General features: G+C 34.3%; 1 protein-coding gene across 1 annotated transcript in view; it reads left to right on the forward strand.

The window, feature by feature from the left end:
* Positions 1 to 2,061: 2,061 nt before the first annotated feature.
* The window catches only part of LOC135129508 (E3 ubiquitin-protein ligase HERC2), a 105,377-nt gene continuing 93,511 nt past the window's right edge, over positions 2,062 to 13,927 (forward strand). Inside the window, 7 exon segments of the mRNA XM_064056673.1 lie at positions 2,062 to 2,225; positions 2,405 to 2,816; positions 2,863 to 3,204; positions 3,252 to 3,408; positions 10,287 to 10,710; positions 10,757 to 10,967; positions 11,013 to 11,129. Of these exon segments, the coding sequence (XP_063912743.1) occupies positions 2,426 to 2,816; positions 2,863 to 3,204; positions 3,252 to 3,408; positions 10,287 to 10,710; positions 10,757 to 10,967; positions 11,013 to 11,129 (1,642 nt within the window). The 5' untranslated portion in view covers positions 2,062 to 2,225; positions 2,405 to 2,425.

A 13,927-nucleotide genomic window follows, 5' to 3' on the forward strand; every position in this document is an offset into this window, starting at 1 on the left:
TGGGAACTCCGAGAAAGTTTCACTAAAAAAAACCAGTTGGAAGCCCCGAGAAGCTTTCACTTTCTTTCAAAAAAGACACTTGGGTCTCCCGAGAAGATTTCAACTTCTTAAAAAAAAAGAAACAATTGGGACCCCCGAGAAGGTTTGACTTTCTTTCAAAAAAAGACACTTGGGGACCCCGAGAATGTTTTACTTTCTTAAAAAAAAAAGACAGTTGGGGCCTTCGAGAAGGTTTCACCTTCTTTAAAAAAGACATTTGGGATCCCTGAGAAGGTTTTACATTATTAAAAAAACATTTGAGGTCGCTGAGGTTTAATTTTCTTAAAAAAAAGAGGGTTGGGTCCCCGAAAAGGTTTCACATTCTTTAAAAAGACAGTTGAGACCCCCGGGAAGGTTTCACACTTAAAAAAAAAACAGTTACGGTCTCTGAGAAGGTTTCATTTTCTTAAAAAAAAAAGAGTTGGGTCCCCGAGTAGGTTTATTTAAAAAAAGACACTTATGGGGTTCCTGACAAGGTTTCAACTTCTTAAAAAAAAAAGAAACAGTTGGTATCCCCGAGAAGGTTTCACTTTATTTAAAAAAAGACAGTTGGTGTTCCTGACAAGGTTTCATCTTAAATAAAGAGAGCTGGGTTCCCGAGAAGGTTTCACATTCTTTAACAAGACACTTGGGGCCTTCGAGAAGGTTTCACCTTAAAAAATGACAGTTGGGAACCCCGAGAAGGTTTCACATTATTAAAAAAACAGTTGGGGTACCTGACAAGGTTTCGTCTTCTTAAAAAAAGAGAGTTGGGTCCCCGAGAAGGTTTCACATTCTTTAAAAAGACAGTTGGGGCGCCCGAGAAGGTTTCAACTTCTTAAAAAAGAGGAAACAATTGGGACCCCCGAGCGGGTTTCACTTTCTTTAAAAAAAAAGACACTTGGCGCCCCCGAGAATGTTTTACTTTCTTTAATAAAAAATAGTCAGTTGGGAACTCTGAGGTTTCACATTATTAAAAAAAAGTACCTGTATAAATACGTAATTATAAAAACTATGAATATGAATGATAAATCACAAGTATGGAGTCATAATATTTTACTTCTTTAGTTAGGATTTATTTGGAAAAATGTTGAGACAGTAGTGCAGTTTAATTTGGCATTTTAACTAAAATGCTAAAGAATTTCAATAATCTAAAGAAATTATTGAAAGTTATTTCGAAAGAACTTTCCTCACCTCTGAAGTATATTCCAACAAATCCCGCCTGTAGGCAATTTAATTTTGAATTTTTTTTTCGTGTTTGCAAAGGGAAAACCGGTTTGCATATTTTAGATAATGAGATGTATCGGGTAAAATTTGGCCATGACGTCATAAATTTGGGTGAAGGGAGGAGACAAAGTTCCATCGATTTACCGTGGTTACGATAACCTTAAAATTCGGTTTTTGGCGTCTTTTTTCCAAAAATCTTGACGTAGAAGGTAAAAACTGAACATGGATTCGCGAACCACAAGTACTTTTTTGGGATTTTGCAGTTTCAAAACTTATATTAGGTACATAATGTTGTCACACAATGTTGATTTTTTTCCAAAAATCTGGATGTCTGGGGTAAAACTACACGGATTCATAAGCTACACGTGTGATTTCCTATGTACAATTTTTAAGTGACGTCATCACATTGTTGGTGAGGATGGTTAAACAAAGAAATCGATGCGGTAGTTTCGGAGATCATCTGTCTAACAAAAATTGACACAGACGGTGGACAGACAGACAGACAGACAGACAGACGGAAACGAGAGACCAATTTTTTCTACTCAAATTGTTGCTCTGTGTACTGAATTATTATTATTTTTAATCTACAGGGACTAGAAATATTAACAATCATTTAACTGGTTATTGCATGCCGACAAATTCCAGGTGTGTTTTTCTCTTCAATCCGGCCCTGTGTTTTAACCGTCGAATAGAACACTTTAACCTTCACTTTTTACGAAAATGTAGCAACTTCCACGAAATCATTTGCATAAAACATCGCTAAACCACAACATAATTATTTGTTTAAAACTCGCTCCGAACCGTTCAATAAAGTTCAACAAACTTCAAACCCCCGCGACTATGCAACCAACAAAACACCTCCATCCCGTCTGCGTAATGGCGACTCCATTACAGCAGCCCACTCCGTTTTTGTCGATCTGATCGACTGTAACTCCAATAATTCGCATTGTTATAGTTCGCCGAAGACACTCAACCCCCAGGTAATCGCTTTCGTTGAAATGTCGCCGCCCCCAACCCCACACCTCGAATCAATCGTTTTCATTCAGAAATCCCGCAAATGTCACACTGTATATCAATCACCACAAAACAAATGAATAATTTGTCACCTGCCATCTGTCATTCGCTTTGTTAATAAAAAATTCTAATATTTGTATTGCAGATGGTAAAATAAACAAACGGTATGTCTCATCTCGAGACGACTCTGAGGCCCCAGCCTCGATTGGATCTCAAGTGGCTTAAAAGCGATCTCCAGAATATACTCACCGAAGAGAGCAGCCTCATAAATTGCTGGAACAGTCTCATAGCGGACGGGGAAGTCACCGGTGCCTTTTCAGACGGGCTGTTGAACAGTGCGGGGGTCACGGCGCGAAAGGGCGAGTTCGGGAAGTATTACTGCAACCAGAAGGTATTAACGTGCACTTGTTGTGATGGGATTTGTGGGCCCTCGACGGGCTGCAACTGCCAGCCGTGCCAGAAGCTGGACAGCGAGGAATCAGCGCAGAAGGAGGGCAAGGAGGCGCTGCCCAGCACGGAGAGCCTGTTGGCGAGGTGGGCGTGGACCCCACAGCCAAGTAAGAACCACAACAACAACAACTCTCAATAATTTAGTTATTCCAGCCCTTGAACAACTCTCGCAGTTCATCTCGAGTCTCAACGCCGAGCAGAAGTTGCTCTGTGGAGAGGCCGCCAGTTCGACGCTTTCGGCCACACGACTGCACTTCAGACTTGTGATTTTAAAGCGCTACTTTGTAGCTCTCAACAGGGTTCCGCATTCCGTGGATTACGAGCACGGGCTGATTACTAGTAGGAAATCGACTGAATCTCTTCAAACTAGGAACTTAGTTAAGTTAGGGAAAAGCAAGACGTGGAATTTGGATCCCGCCGTGGGGTTGGCGAGGGTGGGGTCGAGGGCGGCCCTCAATTTCGCATTCGCGTTTTTGAGGAAGGCCTGGCGAATGGGTATGTCGTGCTTAGGGTTTTTATTGACCTAACGTTGTGTGTTGTAGGTGAAGATATAGATTTGTGTAGTGAATTGTTGACCGAATCTTTGGAGGCGTTACAAATGTTGCCTGTGGCCACGCTTTTCCAGCAGGGGGAGGTGTCACCAGTGTGGCTTGAAGTGGTGGAGAGTTCAGTGAAATTTTTGCGACAAGTGATTACAGGGTGAGGTTATGTTATTATTATTATTATTAAAAAAAAAAACGCGAATATACTAAGTAAAAAGTAATTGAGTCAATAGGGCGAATTGCTACTTTCATGTTGTTTCCACGTTTCATGACCTCTAGAGTACGAAAATATCATTAGTTTAACTTATAAGGGTTATCATAAAAAAATAAAATTCGCAAAATCCAATCTTGTAATTTTCCGAAAAATTTGGTTTTGTTTGCCTTCGACCAATTTTTTGATATAACAATTTTTCATTTTCCTTAATTTTTCAATTTTTCCATTTTTCGATGTTTCAGTTTCGTAATTTTTCGATTTTTCTATTCTTTATTTTCTCAGTTTTGTAATTTTCATTTCCTCGATTTTATAGCATAATCCTTCGTTTATTCAATTTTGCAATTTTTGGATTTTTCAATTTTTTTTAATTTCAACATTCTTCAAAAAAAATGAAATATTGTAAAATCGAATATTTCTTTTTTTTTATTTTAAGTTTCTCAGTTTTTGATCCTTCGATTTTGCAAATTCTTGATATTCAATTTTTATATTTTTCAAAGTTTTCATTTTATCCTTTTTCGTTTTTTCATTTTTGATTTTACAACTTAGAGATCGAAAAACTAAAAAAAAAGGAAAACATTGAAAAAGTAAAAATCAAAAAAATTAATGAATGGAAAAATCGGAAAGAAGAAAAAACGAATTTAATCTAAAAAAACATTGCAAGATCGAAAAATTCTAAATATCGAGTAATTGAAACTTGAATTTCAAAACCCGAATCCCAAACCCCAGATTCTAAATCCTGACTCTTGGTCTCTCAGACTCGAGTCCTGGATCCTTGATTCTTCCTTCTTGATTGATCTGTGGTCCTTGGTCCTTGGCACTTGATCCTTGGTCCTCAGTAGTTGGTCCTTGATAATTGATTTCTGATATCTCATACATCTTGTTCCTTGATCATTGATCATTTATCCTTCATCCTTGATCCTTGACCCCACCGTCACCGTTCGTCGATTTTTTAATTTCGCGACTTCCAAATTTTTCAATCTTTCGTTTTTTCAATTTTTCGAAGTTACTATTTTTCATTTTTCGATTTTTCAATTCTCCATTTTCTCAAGCTTTCAAGTTCTTGATTTTTATTTTTTATTTTCCCAGTTTTGTAATTTTCATTTTTTCGATTTTACAGCTCAATTATTCGTTTATTCAATTTTTCAAATTTTCAATCTTTGAGTTTTCAATTCCTCGGTTTTTCAATTTTTAAATTCTTGAGTTTTGCAATTTTTGGATTTCTCAATTAACCAACTTTCCAATTTTTTAAATTTTCGATTTTTTAATATTTCATTTTTTGATTTTTAAGTTTCTCAGTTTTTGATCTTTCGATTTTGCAAATTCTTGATATTCAATTTTTAGATTTTTCAAAGTTTTCATTATACACTTTTTGGTTTTTTCATCTTTGATTTTACAACTTTGCAACTTTTCCATTTTTTTTATTCGAAAGTTGAGCAATCGAAAAATTAGAGATCGAAAAACTAAAAAAAGGAAAAAATTGAAAAATCGAAAAACCGAAAAATTGCAAATCGAAGAATGAAGAAACAAAAAACTGAAACATTGAAAAAGTCAAAATCTAAAAAATTAATGAATGGAAAAATCGGAAAGAAGAAAAAACGAATTTAATCGAAAAAAACATTACAAGATCGAAAAATTGTAAATATCGAAAATTGAAACTTGAATTCCAAAACCCGAAATCCCAAACCCCAGATTCTAAATCCCGAATCGTAAGTCCTGAGTGATAAAACATCAATCATGATTTCTAAATCCTGACTCTTGGTCTCTCAGACTCGAGTCCTGGATCCTTGATTCTTCCTTCTTGATTGATCTGTGGTCCTTGGTCCTTGGCACTTGATTCTTGGTCCTCAGTAGTTGGTCCTTGATAATTGATTTCTGATACCTGATGCATTTCTGATATCTCATACATGATCCTTGTTCCTTGATCATTGATTATTTATCCTTCATCCTTGATCCTTGACCCCACCGTCACCGTCGCCCGATTTTTTTTCAATTTTTTCATTTCGCGACTTCCAAATTTTTCAATCTTTCGTTTTTTCAATTTTTCGAAGTTACTGTTTTTCATTTTTCGATTTTCCAATTCTTTATTTTCTCAAGTTTTCAAGTTCTTGATTTTTATTTTTTATTTTCCCAGTTTTGTAATTTTCATTTTTTCGATTTTACAGCTCAATTATTCGTTTATTCAATTTTTCAAATTTTCAATCTTCGAGTTTTCAATTCCTCGGTTTTTCAATTTTTAAATTCTTCAGTTTTGCAATTTTTGGATTTCTCAATTATCCAATTTTCCAATTTTTAAAATTGTCGATTTTTTAATATTTCATTTTTTTGGTTTTTAAGTTTCTCAGTTTTTGATCTTTCGATTTTGCAAATTCTTGATATTCAGTTTTTAGATTTTTCAAAGTTTTCATTATACACTTTTTCGTTTTTTCATTTTTGATTTTACAACTTTGCAACTTTTCCATTTTTTTTTATTCGAAAAGTTGAACAATCGAAAATTTAAAGATCGAAAAATTAAAAAAAAAAATCTGTGGTCATTGGTCCTTGGTACTAGATCCTTGTAGTAATTGGTCCTTGATAATTGATTTCTGATACCTGAATCATTTTTGATATCTCATACATGATCCTTCATCCTTGATCCTTCATCCTTGATCCTTCATCCTTGATCCTTCATCCTTGATCCTTCATCCTTGATCCTTCATCCTTGATCCTTCATCCTTGATCCTTCATCCTTGATCCTTCATCCTTGATCCTTCATCCTTGATCCTTCATCCTTCATCCTTGATCCTTCATCCTCGATCCTTCATCTTTGATACTTGAATATTCATACTTGATCCTTCATACTTGGTCCTTCATCTTTGATCCTTCATCCTTGATCCTTGATCCTTCATTCTTCATCCTTGATCCTTCATTCTTCATCCTTGATCCTTCATTCTTCATCCTTGATCCTTCATTCTTCATCCTTGATCATTGATCCTTGATCCTTCAATATTGATCCTTCATCCTTGATCTTTCATCCTTCATCCTTTATCCTTGATCCTTCACCCTTGATTCTTGGTCCTTCATCCTTGGCCCTTGATCCTTCATCCTTGGTCATTGATCCTTCATCCTTTATCATATCTATATTTCATTTTTCGATTTTTCAAATCTTCGTTTTCTCAATTTTTCAAGTTCTTGATTTTTATTTTTTATTTTCTCAATTTTGTAATTTTCATTTTCTCGATTCTTCGTTTATTAAATTTTTCAAATTTTTAATCTTTAATTTTTCAATTTCTCGGTTTTCCAATTTTTAAATTTTTCGCTTTTGCAACTTTTGGATTTCTCAATAATCCGATTTTCCAATTCTTTTAATTTTCAATATTACGATATTACAATATGTATTTCATTTTTTCTTTTTTTAACTTTTCAGTTTTTGTTTTTTCGATTTTGCAAGTTCTTGATACTCAATTTTTAGATTTTCCAAAGTTTTCATTTTATACTTTTTGGTTTTTTCATTTTTGTTTTTACAATTTTGCAGTTTTTCCCTTTTTTTTTATTCGAAGAGTTGAACAATCGACAAATTAAAGATCGAAAAACTAAAAAAAAATCTGTGGTCCTTGGTACTAGATCCTTGCAGTAATTGGTCCTTGATAATTGATTTCTGATACCTGAATCATTTTTGATATCTCATACAGGATCCTTCATCCTTGATCCTTCATTCTTAATCCTTCATCCTCGATCCTTTATCTTTGATACTTGATTCTTCATACTTGATTCTTGATCCTTCATGTTTGATCCTTCACCCTTGATCCTTCATCCTTGATCCTTCATTTTTCATCCTTGATCCTTCATTCTTCATCCTTGATCCTTCATTCTTGATCCTTGATCCTTCATTCTTGATCCTTGATCCTTGGTGTTTCATCCTTCATCCTTTATCCTTCATCCTTCATCTTCGATCCTTCATTCTTCATCTTTGATCCTTCATTCTTGGTCCTTCATCCTTGACCCTTGATCCTTCATCCTTGGTCCTTGGTCCTCAATCCTTTTTCCTTGATCCTTTTTCCTTGATACTTCATCCTTGATCATACCGTCACCGTGACTCGAATTTTTTTTAAATTTTTTAATGTCGCGACTTCCAAATTTTTCGATATTACTATATTTCAATTTTCATTTTCTCGATTCTTCGTTTATTCAATTTTTCAAATTTTCAATTTTTAATATTTCAATTTTTAGATTTTCCAATTTTTAAATTTTTCGTCTTTGCAATCTTTGGATTTCTCAATTATCCGATTTTCCAATTCTTTTAATTTTCAATATTTCCATATTACAATATGTATTTCATTTTTTCCTTTTTCAGTTTTTGTTTTTTCGATTTTGCAAGTTCTTGATACTCAATTTTTAGATTTTCCAAAGTTTTTATTTTATACTTTTTGGTTTTTTCATTTTTGTTTTTACAATTTTGCAGGTTTTCCCTTTTTTTTTATTCGAAGAGTTGAACAATCGACAAATTAAAGATCGAAAAACTAAAAAAAATCTGTGGTCTTTGGTACTAGATCCTTGCAGTAATTGGTCCTTGATAACTGATTTCTGATACCTGAATCATTTTTGATGTCTCATACAGGATCCTTCATCCTTGATCCTTTATCCTTAATCCTTCATCCTCGATCCTTTATCTTCGATACTTGATTCTTCATACTTGATTCTTAATACTTGGTTCTTGATCCTTCATCCTTGATCTTTCACCCTTGATCCTTCATCCTTGGTCCTTCATCCTTGATACTTCATCCTTGATCCTTCATCCTTGATTCTTCATCTTTGATCCTTGATCCTTCATTCTTCATCCTTGATCCTTCATTCTTCATCCTTGATCCTTCATTCTTCATCCTTGATCCTTAATTCTTCATCCTTGATCCTTCAATCTTGATCCTTGATCCTTCATTCTTGATCCTTGATCCTTCATTCTTGATCCTTCATTCTTCATCTTTGATCCTTCATTCTTGGTCCTTCATCCTTGACCCTTGATCCTTCATCCTTGGTCCTTGGTCCTCAATCCTTTTTCCTTGATCCTTTTTCCTTGATACTTCATCCTTGATCATACCGTCACCGTGACTCGAATTTTTTTTAAATTTTTTAATGTCGCGACTTCCAAATTTTTCGATATTACTATATTTCAATTTTCATTTTCTCGATTCTTCGTTTATTCAATTTTTCAAATTTTCAATTTTTAATATTTCAATTTTTAGATTTTCCAATTTTTAAATTTTTCGCCTTTGCAATCTTTGGATTTCTCAATTATCCGATTTTCCAATTCTTTTAATTTTCAATATTTCCATATTACAATATGTATTTCATTTTTTCCTTTTTCAGTTTTTGTTTTTTCGATTTTGCAAGTTCTTGATACTCAATTTTTAGATTTTCCAAAGTTTTCATTTTATACTTTTTGGTTTTTTCATTTTTGTTTTTACAATTTTGCAGTTTTTCCCTTTTTTTTTATTCGAAGAGATGAACATTCGAAAAATTAAAAATCGAAAAATGAAGAAACGAAAAACTAAATATCGAAAAGCTCAAAAATCGAAAAAAATTAATGAATCGAAAAATTGGAAAGAAGAAAAAACGAATCTAATCGAAAAAATATTGCAAGATCGAGAAATTGAAACTTGAATTCCAAAATCCAAATCCCAAACCCCAAATTCTAAATACCGAATCCTAAATTCGAATATCCAATGCCTCGAGTCCCGAGTCTGGAGGTTGCTTAATGGATCCTTGATTCTTCCTTCTTGATCCATCTGTGGTTCTTGGTTCTAGCATTTGATCCTTGGTCCTTGAGAATTGATTGCTGATACCTGATTCATGTCTGATATCTCATATATGATCCTTCATCCTTGATCCTTAATCGTTAAATCCCACTTCTTAATGCCAAATCCTGACTCTTGGATCCGAATCTTGAATGCAAGTTTTGAATTCGAAAATCCAGTTCGAAATCATAAACTCTGAATTTTGACTGATATCTCATACATGATCCTTCATCCTTGATCCTTCATCCTTTATGCTTGATCCTTCATCCTTGATCTTTCTTCCTTGGTCCTTCATTCTTGATCCTTTGTCCTTGATCCTTCGTTCTTGATCCGTCGTCCTTGATCCTTCGTCATTGATCCTTCTTCCTTGATCCTTAATCGTTAATGCCCACTTCTTAATGCCAAGTCCTGACTCTTGGATGCAAATCTTGAATGCGAGTCTCGAATTCCAAAACACAGATTCGAAATTCCCAATCCCAAATTCGAAAATCCGGTTCGAAATCATAAACTCGGAATTTTGTCTGATATCTCATATATGATCCTTCATCCTTGATCCTTGATTCTTCATCTTTCATCCTTGATCCTTGATCCTCAATCCTCAATCGTTAATGCCCACTTCTTAATGCCAAGTCCTTACTCTTGGATCCGAATCTTGAATGCGAATTCCAAAACACAGATTCGAAAATCCAGTTCGAAATCATAAATTCAGATTTTTGACTTCCAATACTGAGTTCCTAAATCAATGAAAAAGTTTTAAAATCCAATTTGGAAAAACAGGAAAACTCTAGAACCGTAAAACTGAAAAAGTGAAAAACTTTAAAAATTGCAATTATTATTACATATTTGAAATGAAAACTAGTAAATTTGCAAATCAAAAACTGATGAAACGAAAAATTGAAAATTCGGGAAACTAAAAAATCTAGAATTGAAATTCTCGAAAAATTGCAAATCGAAAACTGAAGAAACAAAAAAATGAAATAATATTTTTACTTTATTGGGGTTATCAAACAAACGTCGCAAAAAAAATGTTTTCTCTACACCCACTATTTTCAGTGACATGTGCGGAGGCAGACAAAACTTCGCCATTCCGATCGAAGACCAACACACCTCCCTGAACCTCCTAATGGAACTAGCCATCCAAAAAGGGACTCTCAGCAGCATACTCGACATCGTCCTGCTGCTCCTAACCCTATGGGACAAACAAACGAATCTCAACGATAACCGGAACATCTCACAAATGGCCAGCGCCCCTCTGCTGCCATTCCTCAAGCGCTTCTCTCAAATCCCGTCACCGTCGCCCGAATTCTCCGACAAAGACCCCGAAGAGAATCTCACTTGCACTCAAACCTTCCTCAACTTCGTCGAACTCCCCGACGACGACGCCCTCGAAGTGGATTTGAAGCAAGGCGCGAGTTTCATGATGGCGCACCTCGACAGACTAGCGACGCCCCACATACCGCCACTGTCTTTCAACAAGGTAGCACTCCTTACTTGTCCAACGCCCCCTGATGGTCACGTTTCAGTCGAATTTTTACTACAACGGCCAGCGCGTTTTCGGCTGGGGCTGGTTCTCGTGGACCTTCGGCGTCGGGCCCCAGAACTGCGACACCATCTCCGAGTTGACGGTCAAGCAGATTTGCTGCTCGGATCGCACGATTTTGATGTTGACGCAAAGCGGGAAAGTCTACTTCATGTATTATTCGTCGGACACGCAGTGTCCCCAGGTGTTGGAAGGTGAGTTGTTGGCTGTTTGAAGAAGGTGTATTAATCGACTTGTAGCTTTTCAAGATAAGGAAATTGTTAAAATCGCCGCGCATCCCGAAGGTAAACACTTCTTGGCGCTGACTCAAGACTACGATGTTTATTCGTGGGGAAATGGAGATGGAGGCCGGTTAGGTAAGACAAACAACATCAACAAATTATTATTTGGGGCTGACAACTTGGCAACGCCGAGGTAATGAATTTTACTCAAAAGCTAGCACATCAGTCAATTTTAATTACAGAAATAAGAGCCTTTTGATTGAGTCTGTTGGCAATCCTGAATTTTTAGTTGAAATTGGTATCTTCAAGTTTTCTATAATTTCAGTTTTTAATACTAAGATAAGACTGATTGTGGCAAATGACATAGTCTCAAAGAAAATAGAGGGCGGGTGGGCGGGGCTAAAACTTGCTAAGATAAAACTGAACAATATTAAGAGGAGTCACTGGAATGAAGAGAGGGTGGGTGGGCGGGGCTACTGCTTTAAAACTTCTGAAAATTTTGTTTCTAATTTCCAATTTTTGGATTTTTCGGTGTTTCAAAATTTTAAATCTCAAAATTTCGATGTTGTATCATAATGTTGATAAAACAGAATTATAGCATGAAAACTAAAATTTACAGTTTTTTCTGAAATAAAAATTTTAAATATCAAAATTTTACTGTTTTAAAATTTTCAGCTACTTATGTCGTAGATACGTCTAGAGTTTCGGTGTCAAAATTTCTCTATCAGTTTCAGTAAAACGAAATAAAATTATATAAAGAAATTGACGTGTTTTTCTTGTGAAAAGTAGTAGAAAGTCAAAATTAACTTCAAGGCTTTGACTTTTTAAATCGGAAGGTTTGCAACATTGTTTTAAAATTTTGACTTTTAAAATTTCGAAGATATATTTTTAGATATTTAAGAAAAAACCGTCAAATATGAAGCCTTAACATTTTAAACAATGAAATTTTGACATAACTCGCAAATCCTTAGTTTTAAAATTTTACTGTTCTTTACATTAAAAGGAAGCGATTTTGCCAACAATTAGAACTCGCACTTCTTTCTAAAACAAACGTAAAAGCTTTAAAATGAACTGCAAAACTTTGACTTTTCAGGTACTAAACTTTGGAAACATCTGATAGTTTAAGCTTCGAGATCTCCAATATCGATTTTTGGATTTCTAGCCTAAATTGTTTCGATTTTCTACTTTTTAAGTAGTAAAGTCTGGAAATTACTAAGATATTGTATCTCAAGTATCGGTTTTTGAATTTCTAGACTAGTAGGAATATTTCGAATTTTGAAGTTGAAACTTCGAAAATCTCAAAACTTCGATATTATCGTCTCAGAATTTTAACTTTAAAACTAGGATAAAACCGCCTTATACCATGAAGATCTTGAATTTACAGTTTTTGTTGGAATTAAAACGGAGCTTCAGAATTTTCCGATTCAATTTTTGATGGTCGAAGAAACAGTTTTTAAAATATTGAAGCCTTACCTACTACTTTAAAATTTCCAACTATAATGTATATATTTATGAAGTACAGCATAACCTCTATAGTTGAAGTCGGTATCCCTTGATTCCGAACAAAAACTCTGCAATCCGAACTGAACTTGAAAACATGCACCTACTTGCAAAAATGACACAAGATCTTCTTTCTGTACGTGTTGCATTGAATTTTTTGAAATTTTTAAAAATTGTGATATTTCATGCACTGAATTAATTAACTAATTCTCGAAAAAGGGTTGAAGTTATCGAAGAAATGAGGCTGGAAGTGACTTCTGCGCCCCGAAATCTACAAGAAAAAGTGTTTACTTAAATTTTGAAAATCGTCGAAAATGGGTCGAAATTCGCTAGTACAAATAATCTATCCTCTAAAAAAATAAAAATAAGACTCATTTTGGCAAATGACCTACTCTTCTAAGAAAAGGTACTTGCTCCGTCCACCCACCCTTTATTTTCTTAGAAGAGTGGGTCATCTGCCAAAATTAGTCTTATTTCAACAAGTACTAGCCCCGCCCACCCACCCTTATTTTTTTAGAGGATATGTTATCTGCCAAAATCAGTCTCATACTTGCCAAGATAAGACTGAGTTTGGCAGATGACCTATTCTTTATTTTCTTATAACAGTAGGTCATTGGCTACAAGGAGTCCTATTTTGGCAAATACTAGCCCCACCCACCCGCCCTTTGTTTTCTTAGAGAGTAGATCATTTGACTGATTTTGGCAAGTCTTATCGTAGCGAGTACTACTAGATCATTTTTTGTCACCGGGTTTTTGGAAGGGAGTAAAAAGCAATTTTGATCAGCAATCTGCCATGTTTACCGGAACTTTAAAACATCTGAAAATTTTTGTTCTAATTTTCAATTTTTGGATTTTCCGGTTTTTCAAAATTTCGGTTCGAATAAATTTGCTCTTTTAGTTAAAAAATCGAAAAATGACAAATCGTGCAAAGGAAAAATTTTAACTTGAGAACTTGAAAAATTAAAAATCAACAAATTAAAAAAATGGAAAGTTAAAACTTGAAAAATCAAAAGATTGGAATTAAAAACTGCAAAATTGTCAAACAAATTATCAAATGAAATATTTAAAATTTGAAAAATTTAAAAACAAAAAAAAAATGAAAACTGAAATTTCGAATTTGATTTTATTAGATTTGTTTTTTTTCAATTTTTCGATATTTCAGTTTTTGATTTTCCGATTATACAGTTGTACAATTTTTCAATGTTGTGGTTTTATAATTGTTTGTTTTTTCAATTTTTTTGATTTGCAATTTTCAAGTTTTCAATTAAAATTTTTCAATTTGTCAATTTTTCGAGTTTCCAATTTTTCGAGTTTTAATTTATCATTTCTTCAAATTTTTGAGATGCAGTTTTTCGTTTCGGTTTTTTATTTTCTTTATTTTTTTAATTATTTCATTTATCAATGTTTCGATTTGCGATTTTTCAATTTTTCAT

Source organism: Zophobas morio, unplaced genomic scaffold (genome assembly GCF_036711695.1).
Source record: "Zophobas morio isolate AGI-343-1 ecotype UQ-CSIRO unplaced genomic scaffold, CSIRO_AGI_Zmor_V1 ptg000016l, whole genome shotgun sequence".
Classification (NCBI taxonomy): Eukaryota; Metazoa; Arthropoda; class Insecta; order Coleoptera; family Tenebrionidae; genus Zophobas; species Zophobas morio.